This window comes from Pan paniscus, chromosome 19 (assembly GCF_029289425.2).
Source record: "Pan paniscus chromosome 19, NHGRI_mPanPan1-v2.0_pri, whole genome shotgun sequence".
Taxonomy (NCBI): domain Eukaryota; kingdom Metazoa; phylum Chordata; class Mammalia; order Primates; family Hominidae; genus Pan; species Pan paniscus.
The window spans coordinates 18,306,742-18,332,251 of NC_073268.2; the positions used below are offsets into that span (position 1 = coordinate 18,306,742).

General features: G+C 38.0%; 1 protein-coding gene across 2 annotated transcripts in view; it reads right to left on the bottom strand.

Annotated features, from left to right (window-relative positions):
• Positions 1-25,510, bottom strand: part of NSF (N-ethylmaleimide sensitive factor, vesicle fusing ATPase) — a 166,437-nt gene that overhangs the window by 47,080 nt on the left and 93,847 nt on the right. For both annotated transcript variants that reach the window (XM_034941591.3, XM_055101434.3), the window contains exons 10-13: positions 17,213-17,378; positions 16,357-16,431; positions 15,595-15,782; positions 5,395-5,490 (exon numbers count right to left, since the gene is read on the bottom strand). In XM_034941591.3, coding sequence (XP_034797482.1) covers positions 5,395-5,490; positions 15,595-15,782; positions 16,357-16,431; positions 17,213-17,378 — 525 coding nt within the window. The remainder of the gene's footprint in view (positions 1-5,394; positions 5,491-15,594; positions 15,783-16,356; positions 16,432-17,212; positions 17,379-25,510) is intronic.

Sequence of the window (25,510 nt, forward strand, 5' to 3'; positions counted from 1 at the left end):
TACTACATGTAAAGATCATGTACATGTAAAGATCATGTATCTTGAGAATTTCAATTTTTTAAAGATCATCACATCCCTCAAAAAGTCAACTTTTGATTACCTGATGTGTGGAATAGTTTTAATAGTTCTTTAGAACATGCACCTCACATAAAGCTGTTTCTGTAATACTGTCTTTGAAACAGTATCCAGTGATCTCATATCTCTATTACTTTGCCACAAAATAATTTTTCAGAGCACTTTTTAGGTAGTCTCCTTGCATATACTGGTCCTTTGATTCCTGAATACAGAGGAAGGTTCTCATTCTTTGGCCTAGATATGGCAAATTCAGTAGCAGTGTAAAAAGTAATGATGAAACTAATCCAAACTGGCTGAATGGCTGTTCTAAGAAATTTTCATGGCCGGGCGCAGTGACTCAAGCCTATAATCCCAGCACTTTGGGAGGCTGAGGCGGGTGGATCACCTGAGGTATGGAGTTCCAGACCAACCTGGCCAACATGGTGAAACCCCATCTATACTAAAAATACAAAAATTAGCTGGGTGTGGTGGTGTGTGCCTGTAATCCCAGCTACTTGGGAGGCTGAGGTAGGAGAATTGCTTGAACCTGGGAGGCGGAGTTTGCAGTGAGCCGAGATCACGCCACTGCACTCCATCCTGGGAGACACAGCAAGACTCCATCTCATTAAAAAAAAAAAAAAAAAAAAATTATAGGCTGGCTTTTGTCTTTAATTTTTCCAGTTATATACTCCAAGCCTCACAGCAGAAGCTTTAAGATGCCTGAACCATAAAACAGTGACTCTCCCAAGATATATAACGTGTATATCTTCCTTACATATCCCATAATTTCATTTTTTTTTATCCTCCAGACCCTTGGAATAAATAAAATTAAGTTTTTAGTTGTCACTTCCTCATGGCCAAATTACTTGTTGTTAAAAAAATCTTGGAGTTACTTTTGAAAATGATTATTTTATATTTAAAAGTCATAATAGTAATAAAAAGACAGGGCTAACCAAATTGGCTTTTGTCTTTAAAGGAGATACTTGGAACAAATAATTATTGTTAAGAATATATAACAGGCCAGGTGCAGTGGCTCACGCCTGTAATCCCAGCACTTTGGGAGGCCAAGGTGGGTGGATCACGAGGTCAGGAGATTGAGACCATCCTGGCCAACAAAGTGAAACCTTGTCTCTACTAAAAATACAAAAATTAGTCGGGCATGGTGGCGCATGCCTGCAGTCCTAGCTACTCAGGAAGCTGAGGCAGGAGAATCACTTGAACCCAGGAGGCGGAGGTTGCAGTAAGCCAAAATTGCGCCACTGCACTCCAGCCTGGCAACAGAGCAAGACTCAGTCTCAAAAAAAAAAAAAAAAAAAAAAAAAAAAAAAATATATATATATATATATATATATATATATATATATATATATATAAAATAAATGGTGGCCAAGTGCAGTGGCTCATGCCTATAATCCTAGCACACTGGGAGGCTGAGGTAGGTGGATCGCTTGAGGTCAGGAGTTTGAAACCAGCCTGGCCAACATGGTGAAACCCTGTCTCCACTAAAAATACAAAAAAATTAGCCGGGCGTGGTGATGGGTGCCTACAATCCCAGCTACTGGGGAGGCTGAGGCAGGAGAATCACTTAAACCTGGGAGGCAGAGGTTGCAGTGAGCCGAGATTGTGCCACTGCACTCCAGCCTGGGTGACAGAGCAAGACTGCCTCAAAAAAAAAAAAAAAAAAAAAAAAAAGGATATGTAACAAATGGTTGATAAGCATATGAAAAGATACTTATCACCACTAATCATTACGAAAATACAAATCAAAACTAGAATGAGATGTCACTTCATATTCATTAGGATGGCTACTACCAAAAAAACAGAAAATAATTTGTTGGTGAGCATGTGGAGAAGTCAGAACTTTTGTGCACCACTGGTGGGAATGTAAAATGGTGCAGCCACCGTGGAAAACGGTATGGTGGTTCCTCAAAAAATTAAAAATAGAATTACTATATGATCCAGCAATTCCACTTCTGAGTATATACCCGAAAGAACTAAAAACAGGGTCTTGAAGAGATATCTGTACAGCCATGCTAATGACAGCATTACTCAAAATAGCCAAAATGTGGCAGACGCCTGGCTGCCATTGACAGAGGAATGGATAACAACATGTGGTATGTACATATCATGGATTTTTTTTTTTTTTTTTGAGACAGGGTCTTGCTCTGTCACCAGGCTGGCGTGCAGTGGCACAATCTTGGCTCACTACAACCTCCACCTCCCGGATCCAAATGATTCTCATGTCTCAGCCTCCCGAGTAGCTGGGATTACAGGTGTGTGCCACCACTCCTGGCTAATTTTTGTATTTTTTAGTAGAGATGGGGTTTCACTGTGTTGGCCAGGCTAGTTTTGAACTCCTGACTTCAGGTGACCCACCCACCTCAATCTCCAAAAGTGCTGGGATTACAGGCAAGAGCCACCACGCCTGGCCCATATAATGGAGTATTATCCAGCCTTAAAAAGGAAGAAAATTCTGACATGCTGCAAGATGGTTGAACCTTGAGGACATTATGCTACGTCAAATAAGCTAGTTACAAAAAGACAAATACTATGATTCCACTTACATGAGGTACTTAAGATTAGTGAAATTCATAAAGATGGATAGTAGAATGGTGGCTGCCAGGTGTTGTAGGGGAGGGAAAAAAGAGTTATTATTTAATGGGTATAGAGTTTCAGTTCAAGAAGAAGAAAAGAGTTTTAGAGATGGATGGTGGTGATGATTATACAACATTATGAATATACTTAATACCACTGAACTATACATTTAAAAATGATTACAATGGTAAACTTTATATGTATTTTAACACAATACAAAATTGAGAAAAAAAGAGTATATAAAGAACTTGTATCAATCAAATAAGCAGTACAACAGAAAAACAGGCAAAAGACTTGGACACTATTTCACACAATACATGCATATGGTTAATTAACATATGGAGAAATGCTTAAGTTCTCAAGTAATAACCAAAATGCAAATCAAGACTGAAATGAGATCTCATTTTACACCTAACTGAATGGCAAAAATTAAATCTGAGGCTGGGTGCAGTGGCTGATGCCTGTAATCCCAGTACTTTGGAAAGCCGAGGCAGGCAGATCACCTGAGGTCAGGAGTTCGAGACCAGCCTAGCCAACATGGTGAAACCCCGTCTCTACTAAAAATACAAAAATCAGCCAAGCATGGTGGCAAGCACCTGTAATCCCAGCTACTCGGGAGGCTGAGGCAGGAGAATTGCTTGAACCCGGGAGATGGAGGTTGCAGTGAGCTGAGATCACACCACTGCACTCCAACCTGGGCGACAGAGAGAGACTCCATCTCAAAAAAAATAAATAAATAAAAAATAAATCTGATAATACCAAGTGTTGGAGAGGATACAGAACAAGAAGATATGTTTCACAGTATTGGGGGCAGTGTTAATTGGTTCAACCACCGGGAAATGTTTTCTTAAAGCGGGACATTCATATATCCAACAACCTAATAATTTTATTCCTAAATAAGAGAAATTCATTCAAGAATTCTTACGACAAATCTTTTTTTAATAACAAAAAACTGGTAACATTCACAATTGACAGGAAAATAGATAAATTGTGGTACTCACACAATGGAATGCTATTCAGCATGAAAATGAATGATGTCTAGCTACAAGAAATCATATACATCAGCAGTCCCCAACCTTTGTGGCATCAGGGACCAGTTTTATAGAAGATAATTTTTCCATTGGGGGAGGAGGTGGTTTCGGGATGTTTCAAGTGCATTACATTTTTTTTTTTTTTTTTGAGACAGAGTCTCGTTCTGTCACCCAGGCTGGAGTGCAGTGGTGCGATCTTGGCTCACTGCAACCTCTGCCTCCTGGGTTCAAGCGATTCTCCTGCCTCAGCCTCGTGAGTAGCTGGGATTACAGGCACGTACCACTACATCCAGCTAATTTTTGTATTTTTAGTAGAGATGGGGTTTCACCATGTTGGTCAGGCTGGTCTCGAACTCCTGACCTCGTGATCCTCCCGCCTCAGCCTCCCAAAGTGCTAGGATTACAGACACGAGCCACCATGCCCAGCCCAAGCACATTACATTTATTGTGCACTTTATTTCTATTATTATTACATTGTAATATATAATGAACTAATTATACAACTCACCATAATGTAGCATCAGTGGGAGCCCTGAGCTTGTTTTCCTGCAACTATATGGTCCCATCTGGGGGTGATGGGAGACAGTGACAGATCATCAGGCATTAGATTCTCATAAGGAGTGTGCAATCTAGATCCCTCAGATATGCAGTTCACAATAGGGTTCATACTCATATGAGAATCTAATGTCACCACAGATCTGACAGGAGGTGGAGCTCAGGTGGTAACACGAGCAATAGGGAGTGGCTGTAAATACAGATGAGGCTCACTCACTTGCTGCTCACCTCCTGCTGTGTGGCCCAGTTCCTAACGGGCCATGGACCAGTACTGAGGGTTGGGGATCCCTGATACAGATGACTCTTGGTAATAAAATATTTAATAAATAGCAAGTCCCAGAAAACTACATATACCATATGTTATTTTACACGCCATGAAAATACAGACTAATAACAGTGTGTCATAAAGATTAAGATTAATCTTAATGGACCTGAGGTCCATTTAAGAAAGAAAAGCACACACTTCTTTAAGAACTGGGACTTTCTACAATTTGTTTTTGTATTAACACAGGACTCTAAACAAAAGTTACTCAAATGTTAGTAGTTGTTTTATAGGAAAATGGGTTAATAACCTTAAACTGTATTCTAAAGCTCCAACTATGACCATTTTGAATGCGTTTTAAGAAAACTGACACTTTTTAAGTCTTAGAAACTATAGTAGTCAGAGAAACTAAATGTACTGAGCAAGAAAAAGGGATGCCTTGGAAGAGGCTGAGGAAAGGAAGAGAAAGAGAGAGAGAGAGAGACAGACAGAGGAGGATATGAGAGTTAATTTTAAATACCCTAATAACTGACATATGGAAGATGGACTGAAGTTAGGTTTCTGTAGCTTGGGATTGTATAAGAACCAATAAGAAAATTAGTTCTAGTTCAATATAAAGTAAAATAATAACTGGAAAGTCTCAAAATTGAATGGCCTGCCTTACAAGATGGTAAGCTTCCTATCATGAAAATATTTCAGTAAATAATATCACCAGCCACTAGGATTATTGTACAGATGTTTCTCATACTGAACATTTCCAATACTAAAATTTTCTCATTTTATGAAACTGCATATGCTATAACCTTCCATAATACTGAGTAAATGGCACTTATTTTTCTCCTGAGTTATTATTATCATTACTTTTTGGCCTATATATCACTCAATGGGCATACTCACTGGTTTGATATCATTCTCCAAAGAAGCAAGGAAGTCTCCTCTCGTCACTTGCAGGCTTTCTGCTTTCTCCATGTCCACTTCCACTTTAGTACTGGCCTAAGAAGAGATAAAAACAAAATGTAAGGACTTCCAAGATTTAAGAATAGTTAAGAATATATTCAGTTTAAGAACGTAACTCTTGAGGATTTAAAAGCATATTTTCACACATAAAAAAATCTGAAATATTTGCAAATCATATATGTGATAAGGGATTAATATCCAGAATACATAGAGAACTGCCAAAATTGAACAACAAAAAACTAAATAAAAAATGGGCAAAGAACTTAAACAAACATTTCTCCAAAGAAGATATACAAATAGCCTTAAATAAGCACATGAAAAGATGTTCAACCTCACTAATCATTAGGGAAATGCAAATCCAAACTACAAAGAGATTTCACTTCATACTCATTAGGATGGCTACTACCACAAAAATGCAGAAAATAAGAAGTGTTGGTGAGGATGCGGAGAAATCAGAACCCTTATGCACTGTTGGTGGGAACATAAGTAAAATGGTTGAGTCACTGTGGAAAACAAAAATATGGTGGTTCCTCATAAAATTAAAAATAGAATTATCATAGGATCCAGCAATTCCACTTCTGGGTATATACCCCAAAGAACTGAAAACAGGGTCTTGAAGAGATATCTGTACAGCCTTGTTCATGACAGCATTACCCACAATAGCTAAAATGTGGAAGAAATCCATATGTCCATTGACAGAGGAATGGATAAACAAAATGTGTTACGTACATACAATGGAATATTATTCAGCATTAAAAAGAAAGAAAATTCTGACATCCTGCAACATGATGAACCTTGAGGACCATACGCTAAGTTAAATAAGCAAATACTGTACAATCCACTTATATGAGGTTCCTGGAGTAGCTGATATCCAAGAGACAGAAAGTAAAATGGTGGCTGCCAGGGGATAGGGAGAGGAAGGAATGGAGAGTTACTGTTTATGGGTATGGAGTTTTAGTTTTACAAGATGAAAAGAGGTCTGGAGATGAATGGTAGTGATGGTTGCACAACATTAAGAATGTATTTAATGCCACTGAATTGTACATTTAAAATGGTTACACGGTAAATTTTATGGTTTTCTGTTTTTTTGTTTTTTTTTTTTTTTGAGACGGAGTCTCACTCTGTCCCCCAGGCTGGAGTGCAGTGGCACGATCTCGGACGCTGCAAGCTCCACCTCCCAGGTTCACGCCATTCTCCTGCCTCAGCCTCCCGAGTAGCTGGGACTACAGGCGCCCGCCACCACGCCCGGCTAATTTTTTGTATTTTTACTAGAGACAGGGTTTCACCATATTAGCTAGGATGGTCTTGATCTCCTGACCTTGTGACCACCCGCCTCGGCCTCTCAAAGTGCTGGGATTACAGGTGTGAGCCACCACGCCCGGACAATTTTATGGGCATTTTAAAACAATTTTAAAAACTGGAATCAAAGAAAACACATCTCTCAAATTCACAAATATATATATCCTCTGAACAAGTCCACTTCTAGTAATTTATCCCCTAAATATATTCACAAATGTGTACAAAGTTATATGTACAAGTATATCTACTAAAGTAACTTGTTATGAAAAAAGACGGGAAGCATATTAATAATGTCTACCAAGAGGGGATCAGTTATGTAAATTAGAACACATCTGTACCAAGGGACACTGTATAGCCATTTTAACTCATGAGGCATGAGTAAGAAAAAATACATAGAGAGAGTAAGAACAGTGAAAAATCCATACAAAAAGAAAATATATACAGAAATGAAAACACAGCCATACTTGGCTGTATATCAGAATAACCTCCAGAGCCTTCAGAGATATACAGGCTCTCAGTCCCATTCCCCACAGGATTTTGATTTAACAGGTCTATTAGAGGGTCTTTATAGTTTTACCAAGTACCACAGGTGATTCTGGTACTGAACCAGGCTTAAGAACCATTACTCTAGGAGACCAAGAACCTAAAACTTTCATTTGTATTAATACATTGTGCTTCAGAATCTATGTGCCAGCTCCAAATAGTCTGCTTACTGCACCTGGAGCTAGCATTTAGACATCTGGAGAAGCATCAAGGCCTTTATCAGCACTTGGAGCTGCCTGGACCAGATGAGTGATTAAGATACCAACACGTGTTTTAAAGCGACTGGGCTCACTACCAATAGCACAAAACAACACAGCCTAATTTTTAAATTGGTATCATGGCTTTGAAAAAAAAAGCATTTTCAAAAAAAGCTGACTATAAAACAAACGCATGTTAAATAAATATCAACCTTCCATCAATTATTATGAAATATGAGTCATGTTTTTTTATGAAGAGACTGTGAGACAAATGAAGTGACAGATATAAAAAAAAGTCATCCTTGTGGGATAAAAAGAACTATGTCAGGAAGCTGGGTGAAGATGGCAAACAGAACACAGTTATTTATCTTCCCTTCCGCCCCAAATCCCACAAGATGACAGAAAGTGAGACAGAAAGGCTACAAAGCATGAAAGAAATATCCATAAGTTTTAACTGTGATCTAACAGGAGTCTCAGAAGGAGAGAACAGAAAGAGTCATAGAGAAGAAACAATAAAAGACAGAAGAGAAAAAAATTTCCTATAGCTGAAGAAAGGTGTGCCTCTGCAGTTTAAAGGGTTCAGTGAGTGATGATCGGGATAAATGAAAAGAAGCACACATCTGTCCAGACCCACTGCTGTAAACTTTCAGAGCACCAAAGGTGAAGAGAAAGTCCTAGAACCTTTCTGAGGGACAAAACAGGTTTCCTGCAAAGAAACCAGAACGAGATTGGTATGATAACTCTCACTGGCAACACTAGAAACTAGAAGACAATGAAACCATGTCTTTGAAAAGACATTTGGATGGCTACCCTAGAAAATGATTCCTTGTGTGCACAGGGAGGCAAGTAAGCATTTTCACAACAGTATTTTTTCAACAGCCACAACCAGAAATAATCCATATGTTAAATAAATTATTCATTAATTCTATTTACTGAATACCTACCAGACACCAAGCACTATCTGAGGAACTGGAGTCATAGCAGTAAATAAAACAGAAAAGGTCCCTGTGTTCATGGATCTTATATTTTCCATTATGTGGCAATATTCTAGAATACTCTGCATTTGTCCAAAATAATGAAGGGGACTTACATACACTGACACAGAAAGCTATCCAAGGAATATTTGCAAGTGAAAAATGTAAACTGCAGTATAATTCCATTAATGTTCATTTTTTTAAAAAAGCACATACGTATATGAATGTAAATATTATATAAAGAAAACAAACTTCAAAGATATATCCCAAATTTTGGCTAACTCTGGAGAGGGAAAGGAAAGCGGTGTTAGAGATGGCCTTTCTCATTTTTCCCTATATGCTTCGACATTCTTGAATCTTTTACAAAAAGAAAGCCATCATCTATAACTTCTATACTTTTAAAAACAAAGTAAAAAGTAACAAAGAGACAAATATTTTACTTCAATAGAACAATTAACATTTAAATTATTGGGCTGGGCATGGTGGCTCACGCCTGTAATCCCAGCACTTTGGGAGGCTGAGGCAATAGGATCACCAGGTCAGGAGATCGAGACCATACTGGCTAACACAGTGAAACCCTGTCTTTACTAAAAATACAAAAAAGTAGCCAGGCGTGGTGGCAGACACCTGTAGCCCCAGGTACTCAGGAGGCTGAGGCAGGAGAATGGCGTGAACCCGGGAGGCAGAGCTTGCAGTGAGTTGTGATGGCGCCACTGCACTCCAGCCTGGGCGACAGAGTGAGACTCCGTCTCAAAAACAAAAACAAACAAACAAAAAAACATAAACATTTAAATTATTAATAGGGCTTATATTGGCACATATGAGGTTTGATAAATATTAATCGCATTTATTTGGCATTTCTAAGTTTAAAAAAAGAAAAATGGGCCTGGCACGGTGGCTTACACCTATAATCCCAGCACTTTGGGAGGCCGAGGCAGGCGGATCACCTGAGGTCAGGAGTTCGAGACCAGCCTGACCTACATGGCGAAACCCTGTCTCTACTAAAAATACAAAATTAGCCAGGCATGGTGGTGGGCACCTGTAATCCCAGCTACTCTGGAGGCTGAGGCAGGGGAATCGCTTGAACTCGAGAGGCGGAGGTTGTGGTGAGCCGAGATCACGCCATTGCACTCTAGCCTAGGCAACAAGAAGAAAACTCCATCTCCAAAAAAAGAAAAAAAGAAAAAAAGAAAAATGGTGTCACAGGAAACAAGCATATCCGTGAAAGAATTATGATAATTAATAATATACAAATGTCTACAGTTCTTTATAGTTTATAAAGTATGTTCATACACACTATCTCATTTCACCATATCACATTATCTCATTTTATACTTATACAAACCTGGGGGTTTTCATAAGTTATAAAAGGCAGATACAGGATTTCCTTCCTAGATACCCTTATATAAAAGTTTTAACTCTGATTCAAACTTTTTGATACATCTGAAAGGATTCTACAAGATACAAACTCTCAGGCCAAAGGGAAGACAAGAGCTCTGACTGAAACATTAAAATCTCAACAAAGCTACCAGCCTCACTTTAAACACCTCTTTCCTACACAGGCCTAGGTTTTTACCATAATATTTTGCATTCTGATTCTCTTATAGTAAAACCGAATTCAAATGATAGATACATACAGCAGTATGAAAGAAAAATCTTGCCCATCTTTCAAAATTTGCCAAAAAATACGATAGATTTTAGGACTGAAGCTGGTATAAAACTTGTCATTTTGCTAATTATTAAGAAAAGACTCACCCAATTAATTGCTGAGTCCTTTCTTAAAAGTGAATTAAGATGGGTGTGGGGAAGAAGTATTTCAAAACAAACTGTTTTCAGGCACATAAGGAATTCTGTAAGTTACATAATTGTAAGCCATCAATATTCCAATTGTCAATTATTCCTACCTGCTCATTAAAATAAATTTTCTAAGGACTGCTCTTAGCTGACTTTTAGCATTTTATCAAAATTTGTAAAATTTTAAAAAGTCTATAATTCTGAATTTTTACTTGTTCAGAAAACCTTTTCTCATTTGTTTGAATTAGCAACATTTTTCCTGCATTTTATTTATAACAGCTAATCAATATAGAAGAGGCAGCATCTTTCAGCTTATACCTGCAGAAACTAATAAACTTGTATTTCAACACTAGCAAATATCAAGTGGTCACCCTTAAATTTCATAACCTTTTAAATCTGACCTTTCAAAGTTCTTATCATTCCTCTTAAATTAAGGGTAGAATGACCTTAATCAATCAAAAATTCTGCAAAAAAAAAGAAATAATTTTATGAAATTCTGTAAACATAACTTAGAGCTTTGACTCAGGTGGAAAGTGTATGTGAGAGAAAGTGTGTGTGTGTGTGTGTGTGTGTGTGTGTGTGTCCTCAGTTTATTTCCTCACAACAGATTAGAGAAAAAATTTGGGTTATGAATCTTCTCAACCTGAAGCAGAAATTCCTTTCAAGATAAAAACAACCAAATGTCACATGAATTTTAGTTGACCGCAATCATAGGTTCAAGTATAAATGACATGAACAACAGGTGTTTCTGACCAGATTTTCCACTTGTCTCAGAAAACCTGAAAAAACAGTTTAACAGGAAAGACTTGTTTAGTCCACCTGACTAAATCTTTCTTTAGGCCTCAATCTTTTGAAAAGGAAGCAAAATAACAACAATAATGGATTTTTAAAATACAAAGAAAGAACATCATAACACTTGTACGTTTTGAATGTTTTAAAGTTCAGTAACAACTTTATAAGTTTCAATTTAAATATTTATTCATCAATCACTATTAAAGCTACAAACATCTATAGCAATGGAAGACTAAAACTGTACTTCTTTTGTTTAGCCAAGGAGGAGTCATCGGAAAAATAGTCTTTAAAGACCTTCTGACAATGCAGATTTTTTAAAATGCAGAAGATGAAATGTTAGTAATATTTCTTTTTGGGGGTAAGGTTAGTGTCTTACATAGCTTTCTCATCCCTAAAGTGCCTACATAGTTATTCCATTGATATGGTGAAAAGTTAGGAGCTGTTTGGTACAAGGAGCAATGATCGCAAGTCAATACATATCACCTGAAGCTTACAGATAATTCTATCATGTGGAAAAAAGTGATGGAAACATGAACTATTTGCACTACTGCTTACTTGCAAATCAGAAGGATAATATATTATGTACAAGGGTGACAAACATTTTAGCTTTACAATTAGAAAAAGTGTAACTACAAAGAGTCAATAAAAATCAGAAATTCATATACTGAAAAATACTGATATCCTCTCAAATCACCCAATTAAAAAAATGGAGATAACTAGCATTTATAGAGTTTACAAGGCACTTTTATATTAAGTATTTGCTTTCATTCTCATAAAAATCTGATTAGAGAGGTAGTGTCTCCCCTTGACAGGTCAGAAACAAAAAGGTGGAAGAAATATAATGCATAACCACACCTTCTGACTACGATATCTGCGATCTTCCCACCATCCCTCATTGCCTCATATGTAGATAAACCCAATATATGCTTGAAGAAAGCATGTTTCTTACTGAGACAACGGCTTAAAGTGAAATTTTGGGATAGGATTATTGTAGTTAAAATGACAGATGACTAAATAAGAGAAAAATTCCATGGCCAACACATATGAAAAATATGACAACTAGTAAACTAGTTACTGTGGATTACATCAAGATGCACCCATGTGGTCTGAGATGAAAGATCAGTATGGTAGGGACCAGTTTTCACACTGTTTACATCATTTTTCTTGAAGTTGCCATCTCTTCTTATTAAAACAGTATAGCATGGCCAGGCATGGTGGCTCACGCCTGTAATCCCAAAACTTTGGGAGGCCGAGGCAGGCGGATCACGAGGTCAGGAGATTGAGACCATCCTGGCTAACACGGTGATCCCATCTCAACTAAAAATACAAAAACTTAGCCAGGCGTGATGGTGGGTGCCTGTAGTCCCAGCTACTTGGGAGGCTGAGGCAGGAGAATGGCTGAACCTGGAAGGTGGAGCTTGCAGTGAGCCGAGATTGCACCACTGCACTCCAGCCTGGGCGACAGAGTGAGACTCCGTCTCAAAACAAACAAACAAGGAAGAATAAAAACATAGTCCCTACATAGTCCCTGAATGGATCCATTATATAAAGACCCAATACAATATTCCCACACCATCCAAACCTTTGGCATTCTTGAGCTAGAACAAAGCCACCTCTATTATGTAGGGAAATTATGACTTATGGATAGAGCTTGATTCAGAATAGTTACGTAAGTTTACTCATTTAAAAAATATTGGCTGGGCATGGTGGCTCACACCTGTAATCCCAACATTTTGGGAGGCTGAGGCGGGCGGATCACGAGGTCAGGGGTTTGAGACCAGCCTGGCCAACATGGTGAAACCCCATCTCTACTAAAGATACAAAAAATTAGCTGGGCGTGGTGGCACATGCCTGTAGTCCCAGCTACTTGGGAGGCTGAGGCAGGAGAATCACTTGAACCCGGGAGGCAGAGGTTGCAGTGAACGAAGACTGTGCCACTGCACTCCAGCCTGGGTGACAGAGTAAGACTCTGTTTCAAAAAAAAAAAAGAAAAATAATTTACTGGACACCTACCATGTGCTCATTATTTAGATCTATTTGGGGTACTATGGGAGACTCTGAGGTGAATAAGATAGGGATTTAAAGTCTAGAACAAGGGCCAGCAAACTTCTGTAAAGTGGCAGATAGTACCTAAAATAAAAGCACTAAAATAGGCTTTGTGGGCCATGCAGCCCCTATTGCAAATACTCAACTCTGCCACTGTAGCATGCAGGCAGCCATAGACAGTACACAAATTAATGTGTACTGTTCCAAAAAAGCCCTGTATTTATAAAAACTGGTAGTTGGCTGGATTCCTGGTCTAGAAACAGTGATAGGATATACCCAAATATCTACATACTCAACCTAACTGTTCAGGCTTTTATTTCTTGCCTGAACTGTTATAAAAGTTCCCCCTCTTGTCCTGTGTCGCCAACTCCACTCCTCTAACTACTCCACTCGACAGAGCTGCCAGAGTGATCTTATGTTTTAACACTATGTCACTGCTATTCTTAAAACTCAATGGCTTAGCACTACTCACAGAAAAAAAGTCCATACTTCTTAGCAGAATATAAAAGGCTCTTTGTGCTCCATCCCTACTTTAGTCTCCTGACTTATCCCCCACAATCTCTCTACCATCCCTCCCCTAACTTCCATGCTGAAGCAATACTAAATTACTCCAACGCACTATGCTATTCTGTGTCTCTGCTTCTTTGCATATGTTGTTCCCTCTACCTAAAAGGCCCTGCTCTACCAACAGACATGCATATGAAGGTTTCTCTCACTCCACAAGTTGACCATATCTGACATGCGTTCACTCTCTTGCCTTGCATGTACTTTCTGTTACTGCACGTGGAGGGTTAGACTGAGGGCAGCTTAATGGTAGGTACTTTACTTCTTTGCAGTTGGGGTATTAACTCCTAGCACAGGGTCTAGCATGCAGTAGATGCCGAATAAATCTACTGTGAACCAAAGTCAACTGACAGTACCATAAATGATACATTACTATTTCAAGAAGGAAACGGGTATAACATTCTTGAAAGGGAAAATGTGAAAAGGTGTGAGGACAGTGGTAGCATATGAGCCAGGTTTTGAAAAGACAGGTAAACGTAGAGGATGAAGATCCTCAGTGATGCAAAAAAAACAAAACCAAAGCAGAGATGTTGAAAAATAAATTAATGTCTGATGACCGGTGATTATTTAAGTTTGGCTGAAGTATGTGGAGAATAATCAGGAGCACATTTGGAAAGGCCAGTTAGGGTCAGATCTAGAGGACCCAAAAGACCCAAAAGCAGCCTGTACTTTGTTTTGTAAATGATGGGGAATCACTGAAAGTGTCTGAATGGTTGAATGATATGATACAGGAAGGTTAATCAAAGAGAAGGTGGGTAGTGGCAGTGAGAACTAAAAGGCACTGCCAAGACAGAACTGAAAAAATTTGGCAAGTGACTTGACCTAGGGCACAGTAGAGTGTCAGGAATCAAAGATAATCCTGATGTTTTAAGCCTGGGAAATTGGGATAAACAGGGAAATGCGAGCAGAAAGGAAAGTAGTAAAAAAGACAATAAATTTGGTTTTGGAATATTAAATCTGAGACCTGATAAAACATCTAGGTGAGGGTATTTAGTACAAATCTGAAAGTAGGAGACAGATATGTTCAGTAAATCTGTCTACAGGTGGTAACTAAAACCTAAAGGAGAGAAGAGATGGAAGATCAAGAGCACTTTATCAAAATAAAAGTATCCTAGTACGTATTTCTACCATGGTAACTACAATATTATTGTACTAATTTGAAAATATGTCCATTTTCCTGACTCTGAACTCCTTGAGGGAAGAGTTCACAATTATCTTTATGTCTCCAGCCCAATAGCTTGAACACATCAACTATTCAATATATTTGCTGAATAAAGCAGCCCCCAAAATTCTAGTACGTGGTAACTCCCACTTCCTCTGACATATTACAACTTTTTTTTTTTTTTTGGAGACGGAATCTCGCTCTGTCACCCAGGCTGGAGTGCAGTGGCGCAATCTCAGCTCACTTCAAGCTCTGCCTCCTGGGTTCACACCATTCTCTTGCCTCAGCCTCCCGAGTAGCCGGGACTACAGGTGCCCACCACCATGCCCGGCTAATTTTTTGTATTTTTAGTGGAGACGGGGTTTCACCGTGTTAGCCAGGATGGTCTCGATCTCCTGACCTTGTGATCCGCCCGCCTCAGCCTCCCAAAGTGCTGGGATTACAGGCATGAGCCACCATGCCTGGCCATATTACAACTTTTAATACAATACAAAGATTTAAAAACACTTCTTCAAAATTTTCACTTTACGTGTCTGTGTCAGATGGTGATGACGTAAGGTAGATGAGTCAGTGGTTACTACAGGGCAGATGCAAACATTATCTTCCTTCCTGCTACTCTGAAGATTTAGCAGTTGACAATTAATTCTTATTCCTTTTACCATCTCTTCTCCACCAAAAGTCAGCATTTCCCTACCCCTTGATATGCTTGAAAGGAAAGAGAAAGAATACTGGCATAATGTTTATAATCTGTTTAGCTGATTTTCCTGACCTTTATGTGTCTATTCATAGCAGTGGACTGGGCTGCTCGCACCAGACCCTCCAATTCAGCACCACTGAAATTCTTGGTCTCCATGGCCAGTTCTTTAATGTCTACATCAGCAGAGAGTAACTGATGCCCTCTCATTCTTGCTGTGTGGATGTGAAGAATCTGTAGTCGGCCTTTCTCATCTGGCAAGCCTGATGAAATTAAAAATAAAATAGGCATTTTCCTAGTCTCGAAAGCACCATCAGAGGAGATTGTCATTATTATTATTATTATTATTATTATTATTATTATTATTATTTTGAGACAGAGTCTCGCTCTGTTTCCCAGGCTGGAGTGCAGTGGTACGATCTCAGCTCACTGCAACCTCTGCCTCCTGGATTCAGGCGATTCTCCTATCTCAGCCTTCCGAGTAGCTGGGATTACAGGTGCACACCACCATACCCGGCTAAGTTTTTTGTATTTTTAGTAGAGAAGGGGTTTCACCATGTTGGCCAGGCTGGTCTCGAACAACTGGCCTCAAGTGATCCACCTGCCTCAGCCCCCCAAAGTGCTGGGATTACAGGTGTGAGCCACTGCGCCCAGCCTAGAGGAGATTATTATGATCCTAATGTTTTCCTTATAGGTACTCAAGCATGTAAACATCTACTTCTCATGATATAAACCTTTTCTAAAAAATACTACACCATATGACATTGTTCCTGTTAATGAACTCTAAATGCCTCCACTCCCCCCACCACACACCCAATCAGTGACAGATCTCCTTACCTATCTCCATTTTAACTTCCAGTCTTCCAGGTCTAAGAAGAGCCTCATCTATCAGATCTGGTCTATTGGTCATTCCTGAACACAGATGTTAAAACAAAACAACAAATGATCAGAGTTCAAAAATAAAATCAAATGTCCTTTTAGTATATGTAAGAATAGTAATTTCCCTAACAAGCTAAGGAGACTTTGCTTTACTATTTCACTACTGTATAAGCCAATGGAATATAAATGTTATGAAAACTTCCAGTATTTAAAAAGAAAATTTAAGATTCAAAGGGTAAATAATCTGTCAAAGTGACAGAGGGGCAATGTGACACGATCTCTCTGACTCCAAAGTTCCTTCTCTTTTTTACAGGCCAGTGGTTTTCAGACTTCATAAAACAGCAGGGTGTTGTTGTTTTTTTTTTTTCCCCAGAAGTCATCTTCAGAAGCACCTCAGTACATAAAACAGCTAAAAGAGGAAGTTATAATAGTGATGTAGGATCTGAAACGCACTCCCTGGCCCTCACTGACCCTGAAAGCACCTCTGAGGACCCCTGAAGGCCTGCAAGACCCAGTTTGAAAACCACTGCATTCCATTGTTTCATGTGTATTTTTCATTTTTGGGTGAGCTATAAGCTTCAACCTACATCTTTTTCACCTGTGGGTGAGCTATAAGCTTAAACCTACAAGTGACTGAAATCCATCTTTTATTTTTCCTATTAAGCCTAGGCATTACAATAGATTCTTCAATATCACTGGATTCTAATTTGGAAACACTGGCAAAACAGTTTAATCACAACCTACACACATCTTAATTCAGAACTTATGGCTAACGTTTTTGAATGAACAGTGCTTTTTTAAAAAGTAAACATACCAATGACTAGGATGTTGTTTAGCTGCTCCACGCCATCAATTTTGGACAGCAACTGGTTGACAACAGTGTCATGAACTCCCGTGCTACCAGCCATGCTCCCTCTCTGCTTGCAGATGGCATCAATTTCATCAAAGATGATGATGTGCAAACCACTGTTAGCACCAAGCTATTAGGGGAAGAAATTATATTAAAGATCATAATTTGAATGTCTTATTAAACAAACTAATCAGAAAAACAAAACAAAGCTTTCAACAGATTGACTTCGCTTCATTTTGACTAATAAATATGGCAAGTGCAATTGTGGTTGTTGTCCTCTCAAAGGTGTTGGAACTAGATTCTCAGAATTCTGCAAACTGAAAACTCATTCTAGAACCTCATATTTAATAGCTATAAAATGAAAATACATATTATATACTGATAGTGTGTGTGTATAGATAGAAAGTAAGTAGTCGATCAAATAATTTATATACATTTCTTATCTCACTATTTGAAAGACCTTACATTTGTCAGATACTTTCATTAAGTCAGTCAGTGGCAACACCCTCCCATTTTCCCTGAGTTTTGGTGAGAAGACTGTCCCAGAAGCAGTAGGTTTAATGTTTGTTTCGTTATATTATGTAACTAAAGGTTAACTCCACCTACAGGTTGACTGGGAATTGGACAAATGAGTGAAGAAACTCAACATGACTCACATGTACTTATATTACATGAAAACAGATTACTCCTTCCTAACAATAAAGTGAGAACAGAGACGGTTTATAAAAAGAACATGGTTAACGGGGTGCTGTTTCTTCTGCATAATGATTTCTGTCTTAGTTTACTAGAAATAGAATCACCATTAAAAGAAATTAGTTTGTATATTTTGAATCTTTAACAGATACAAACACTTCTGAATGCTACTAATTCATTAGGTTAATTTAACACGTACCTTCTAAAATTTATATTTAAGTAATTTAGTCTCCTATCAGGGAGTAAAGTGCACTCTGGAAATTTTTTCTTTTATAAACAAAAAACACGGCCGGGTGTGGTGGCTCCTGCCTGTAATCCCAGCACTTTGGGAGGCAGAGGAGGATGGATCAACTTAGGTCAGGAGTTCGAGACCAGCCTGGCCAACATGGTGAAACCCTATCTCTACTAAAAATACAAAAATTAGCTGGGTGTGGTGGCAGGTGCCTGTAATCCCAGCTACTCCGGAGGCTGAGGCAGGAAAATCACCTGAACCCAGGAGGCAGAGGTTGCAGTGAGCCGAGACTGCACCACTGCACTCCAGCCTGGGCGACAGAGTGAGACTCCGTCTCAAAAACAAACAAAAACACTAGGGATTAACAAAACTGGTAAAAAATGAACATAACCTAAATATGACAACATATGGATAATAAAAATTAAATGAGCATAATGAGACTGAGGATTAAATATGGTTAGTATCCATTAAATCTCTGATAAGGATATAATCGTTGTTTTGTTTGTTTGTTTGAGATGAAGTCTTGCTCTGCTGCCCAGGCTGGAGTGCAATGACGCAATCTTAGCTCACTGCAACCTCTGCCTCCCGGGTTCAAGTGATTCTCCTGTCTCAGCTTCCTGAGTAGCTGGGATTGTAGGCATGTGCTACCACTCCTGGCTAATTTTTGTATTTTTAGTAGAGACGGGGTTTCACCATGTTTGCCAGGCTGGTCTCGAACTCCTGACCTCAGGTGATCCACTCAGTGCAGCCTCCCAAAGTGCTGGGATTACAGGCGTGAGCCACCATGCCCAGCCTAATCTTTGTTTTAATAAGAGAATGTTTTTTTAACTTTTTAAAGGAGTAGTAGATTTGTTAACAGAGCAAAAGTTGTAAAACAAATAAAGTGTAAAAATAAAGCTGGGCAGAGTGGTACGTGCCTATAGTCCCAGCTACTCTGGAGGCTGAGGCTGGAGGAATCCTTGAGCCCAGGAGTTGGAGTCCAGCCTGGGCAACACAGTGAGATTCCATCACTAAAAAAATAAATTAAAATATACTACATTTGCCATGGCTTGTGCCTGTAATCCCAGCTACTTGGAAAGCAGAGGTGGGAAGATTGCTTCAGGCCAGGAGTTCAAGACCAGCCTGGGCAACATAGTGACATCCCATCAATAAAGACCCATCTATAAAACATCATTACATTACCTAAAGATAAGTGCTGTTAATGGTCCACAGATTTCTATATTTTAACTAAATATTAAGAACTTACTGCACCTTGTATTCTCTTGAATATTATTCTTTGAAAACGATTTTCAATGGTTATTTTTGCTTCCAATTGCAAAATATATAATTATAAAAAATGTGGGAAAATAGCAAAAAATAAAGAAATCACAATCATCTCAAACTCAGCCAAAATGGAGCTATGTAATACCTTGCATCCTGTTTTTCAGTACAGGTATTATTTTAAACCCTTTCCCATCCCTATACTATATATATATTTATATATTTTTTTTTTTTTTTGAGACGGAGTCTCACTGTGTTGCCCAGGCTGGAGTGCAGTGGCGTGATCTCGGCTCACTGCAAGCTCCGCCTCCCGGGTTCATGCCATTCTCCTGCCTCAGACTCCCGAGTAGCTGGGACTACAGGCGCCCACCACCATGCCCGGCTAATTTTTTTTTTGTATTTTTTTTTTAGTAGAGATGGGTTTCACCGTGTTAGCCAGGATGGTCTCGATCTCCTGACCTTGTGATCCGCCTGCCTTGCCCTCCCAAAGTGCTGGGATTACAGGAGTGAGCCACCGCGCCCGGCCGATGATATGATTTTTAATAGCTCTATAATATTTAATCATATGAATGGTTTCACAGTTTAACTCTCCTACTCCATATTCATTCCTTACTGTTAGATATTTAATTATTTCTAAGTTTTTAGTATTATATATGTTGCTGCAATAAACATTTTCTTTTTTCATTCTTTGTAGAGACAGGATCTCACTCTGTTGCCCAGGCTGGAGTGCAGTGGTGCGATCAAAGCTCACTGCAGCCTCAAACTCCTGGGCTCAAGCAATCCCCCACCTCAGCCTCCCGAGTGGCTGGGACTACAGATGCATGCTACCACGCCTGGAAAATATTTTATTTTTTTTTGTAGAGATGAGGTTTTGCCATGTTGCTCAGGCTGGTCTTGAACTCCAGGACTCAAGTGATCCTCCTGCCTCAACCTCCCAAAGTGCTGCGATTACAAATGTGAGCCACTGTACCCAGCCTACAATGAACATTTTTATACTTAAACACTTGACAATATAGATGAATACTTGCTAAAGGCAAATTGTTAGGTTAAAAGGTGTGTTAAGTATTTTAAGGCCCTTGAAATAGGAACACTTGAAAAAGTAGAAACACTTTTCCAGAAAGGTTTTATCAATCTATAATCCCAGCACAGTACCTGATAGTGCCTATCTTGGTATATTCCCACAAGTAATGAATATTAGAAACACTTTAAAAGTAATTCTCAATTTGATAGATGGACAATAGTATCTTTCTGTTGTTTTTAAATCACATTTATCTAATTACTGAAGAGGCTGGTGCTGTTAAAAAATCATGTTTTTACCATTGGTAATTTTATTAGTATTTGATATGTCTTCTATACCCTTTTCTGTTGAAATTCAAGAGCTTTTCCTATTGATTAAAAAATGATTTATACATTATTATACTTGTAACTACTTTATTCTAGTTTGCCAGTTGTCTTTTCTTTATGGCATGTGTGCATATATATAAGTATATATATTTTTTTGAGATGGACTTTCGCTCTGTCGTTCAGGCTGGAGTGCAGTGGTATGATCTCTGCTCATGCAACCTCCGCCTCCCAGGTTCAAGCGATTCTCGTGCCTCAGCCTCTCACATCTGGGATTACAGACGTGCACCACCAAGTCTGGCTAATTTTGTATTTTTAGTAGAGACAGGGTTTCACCACGTTGGCCAGGCTGGTCTCGAACTCCAGACCTCAGGTATTTGCCCACCTCGGCCTCCCAAAGTGCTGAGATTACAGGCGAGAGCCACTGTGCCCAGCCTATTTATGGTATATTTTCGGTAAGTGGAAGGGGTTTTCTGTTTCTACTAAACAGCCAGCATCAATTTTTATTTTTATGATATTTTCATTAGTTTTATCCTTAAAATTGTTCCCCATTACAGACACTGATGGTCATGTATTTTCTTTTCTTTAATTTTTGCTTTACATATAATTCTTTATCTGGTGTTTTATTTTTGTGTATGGTACAAGTAAAGTGAGAAGCCAACTAATTCTTCTTCAAATAACCGACCCAGCATTGTTCCCTAAATTATCCCTCCTTTCTTCGTTGACTGAGCTGCCATCTCTACCAGGGTTTGGACTTTGATGTATGCTAGGTTATTACCAGCCTGTCTACTCTGCTCAATGGATTCATTCATGTTTTTATCTCTGTAACTTTACAGTAGTACATTGAAGAAGCTCTTCTCCTCTATACATTCTTCTTTTTCATAACTATCTTGGCTATTTCCAACCATGTGTATTTCCAAATGAACATCAGAATCATTCTTATGAGGGGGAATAACCTCCACCAATTAAAAATAAAAAAATAAAGAACAGACAAAAACCCAAGCTCTGACTGAAATTAGGTTAAATATCTAAGTTTAGGAAATACTAAAATCTGTATAGCATATTTGGTTTTTTAGAAGAATAATGCCTCTCCAATTATTCAACACTTTTACGTCTCTCACTAAAGTTTTAAAATTTATTTTTATTTTTATTTTTAGAGATAAGGTCTCACTATGTTGCCCAGGCTGGTCTTGAACTCCTAGACTTAAGTGATCCTCCCACCTTGGCTTCCCAAAGTGCTAGGATTACAGGCGTGAGCCATTGGGCCCAGCTTCCCAATAAAGTTTTATAGTTTTTGTTGTTTAAATTCCTTCATTCCTTCATAAAGATTCCTAGCTATGTTTTTTGGTGGCAATTGTGATGGGATTTTTCTATTATATTTCAGAAACAGTATAGAAGTATGAAGGAAATATATTTTTATGTATTTATTTTATATATGGCTACTTTACTCTTATTTATAATATCTAAGTTTTTTTAAAAATCTGACTCTTTTGAATTTCCTAGGTAGACAATCATACCACCTACAAATACAACTTGTATCCTCCTTACTAACAGGTATACCTGCTTTTGGGTATGAGAAGCTGTACCAAAACAAAGACATATAAAAGGGGAAAGAGAGGGTCTAATAGCTAAGAAGTTAGAAGCATGTGGGTTCAACTGAACAGAAGGCCCAGAGGCAGTCAAGGTCCTATAAAAGGGATAATAAAATTTACCTAATGTGAGAAGCAGAAGTTATAGTACTATCATGACAGACTGAAATCTAGAATTAGGCCTTCCTACTGAAACAGAGGACATCAGTAAATGAACTGCAAAGCAGAATGCTCTTTATATAAAATGATTTTATTCTTGGCTTTAGGATGAAAAGAAGTATGCACTTGGAAGGTCAGTGAGAAACAAATAATGGTACATAAATGAGGCAAGCAGAATCTAAACAGAATGAGAATTTTGGTGACAGGAGTGGTGATGACCAAACAGCAAATGCTAGATTTGATTACTGCTTGCATGTAGGGTGGAAGACTGACAGTGAAGAAAAGAAATTACCCTGTAGTATGATAAGGAAGCTGCAGAAGGGAAAAGATACAAGGGAATTTTGTTTGTTTGTTTGTTTCTAGCATGATAAGATTAAAGAGTTAACAAGACATCTATTTGGAAAGGCCTCCAGAGAACAAGATATACACAACTGAATAAAAGAGGATAGCAAGATACATCTGAACGTCTTCTGCAAATAGTAAAGAATAGTCTTGTAGCAAGCCGTAGATACCGTAAGAAGATGGATCATATAATTAAGCTGGAGGAATATAAAAGCAGGACAGATTCTGGGCTACAATACCAGAATATACCTATAGTAATCTGAAGAAAAGGGGGAATAAAAAAATGACAAAGATGAAAGATGAAATGTTACATCAGACATAGGAAGAAAGAGTTCCAAAAATGACCAGAAGGAAATTCAACTGGGTCAAAAACAAACCCTGAATATATATTTTTAAATAACAAATAGATAAAATGCTATATGACCTAAAAATTCCACTACTTGGTTTATAGCAGCTCTGCTCATAATTGCCCCAAACTAGAAAACAACCCAATTGGCCTTCAGTGGGTCAAGAGATAAACAAATGATAGTACACCCACACAATTAAATACTATTCAACAATAAAAAGGGATGTTTGACACATGCAACAACTTGGATGAATCTCAAAGGCATTATGCTGAAGACAGCCAGTCCCCAAAGGTTACATAGTGTATGACCCCATTTATATGACATTCTTGAAAAGATAAAACTACAGGGATGGAGAACACATTGGTAGTTACCAGGGTTACTAAAAAGAAAGGGTGACCAGTAAGGGACTGCATGAAGGAGTTTTTGGGGGTGATGCAAATGTTCTACATCCTGATTTTTACAGTGGTTCCATGAATCTATACATGTATGAAATTTCATAAAACTACATACAAAAAGAGAAAAATTCATTTTACAGCATAATAAACCAGATAAAATAATAATAAATTCTATTCTTTAATGCAATTGTATGTAGGATGACAGATGTCCATCAAAGTTTCTAAAGTTTCACTAGGTTTTATTTTTGTTCCTGAACATTACTTACAAATTGTTCTCCCTCCATATTTTAAAACCTAATTTCAAATCTGACGGAAAAAAACTTCATTTTTCTGTGTCATTGCATTTACTGAATAGATATCTAATGATAAATAACTTGCTTCCTAAAAAAAAATTCAATACCAAAAACTGTTCATCTTTCCATCTGGAGAAAAAATTGGAAATGAGGAATTGGAACTACAACCTTAACTTTGCCAAAGTACTTCTATACAGCAGGATATTAATTCTTGTCATCTTCAGTGACAACAAGGATACTTCTGTTTGTGACTGAAAAACTGTGAAATTTTACATTATTTTTTAAAGTTTTTTTTTTCTTCAAGGTTATCTGCCCTATACAGCATGAAACAAAAAGCTGCTATAATATATGAGTTTTACTGTCAATGTGCCTTATGTTGTTGATGGAATCATGATTTCCTTCTCAGCCCAACCTCAAAAATCACGTATGTGGACAGGGACAAAGACAATACGAACACTGTTTGATTAAATGATCACAGAGGCAATCTGTTCTAAACATAATTCAGTACAATTCTGACCTTTTCAGAACCTTACTAATCTTGTTACCTGTCATCAGGTCCCTTACCCCACCTAGTCAGTACAATAACATCAAATTTTACATTGTGTGTTACGTAAATAAAAGCAAGATCTTATTCCAAGAAATTGGGAATTGGGTAAAGAAGATGTCAAGATTAACGTTCACAGACTAATATAGCTGATTCATCAATAAACCCTTTATCAAAAAAATTAAATTTCCACAGCACAATCCTCTTCCATTCATTGGCTTCTAGCTCTGTTTTTAACATCTGCAAAGTCTTTCTCCATAGAAACAGAGCTGACGCTGTTGAGCCCTGGCAACAGCTTTCAAAAGCGGCTGTTCTATATTTAACTAGTTTGACCTATATGCAAGTGTTCATCTCCGTCAGTGTGGACTGTCCAAAATTACAGAAGTGATGTTTTTCTTTATTATGTAACACACATATATATCCTGCATGAGGTCATTAGCTGAGTACATCAAGCCATTTCTGGATGTGAGAAAGGTATAACTGAAAAGGCTGGCTATAATTAATATCGAACTGGAAATTCTTTGCTAACTCAATTTTATCATCAGTAGTTTAATATTTAAATTGCTTGTAACTTTAAAAACAGCACCAAAGTTACCTATGTAGCCATGTGGTAACTATCACAACTGAGATGTTATAAAATGCTTCTCCATATGGCATTTTAACTCACTTCTGCCTAGTGTTTAATCCTCAGTATCTCATTAGGGTCCGTTAGACCCAACCTCAGTTTCTGAGTTTCTGTTTTTAGTAGTACTATTTATAAAAATTGATACCTCATGACTTTTTTCCTTTTTCCAAAGAGCAAACAAACAAAAAACCCAATATTTAAAAAAATAGAATAAAATTCTATCTTACAATTGCCATTTGGATCTACTAGATCTTTTTATGAATCTAAGACACATTATGCTATTTCATCACACTAGAAATTACATCATTACTCATCAATTATTCTCAACTATGCTTAAAAAGGATTAAAATAAGAAAATAGAAGAATGAAGTCTTTGCCCATGCCTACGTCCTGAACGGTATTGCCTACGTTTTTTTTTTAGGATTTTTATGGTTTTAGGTCT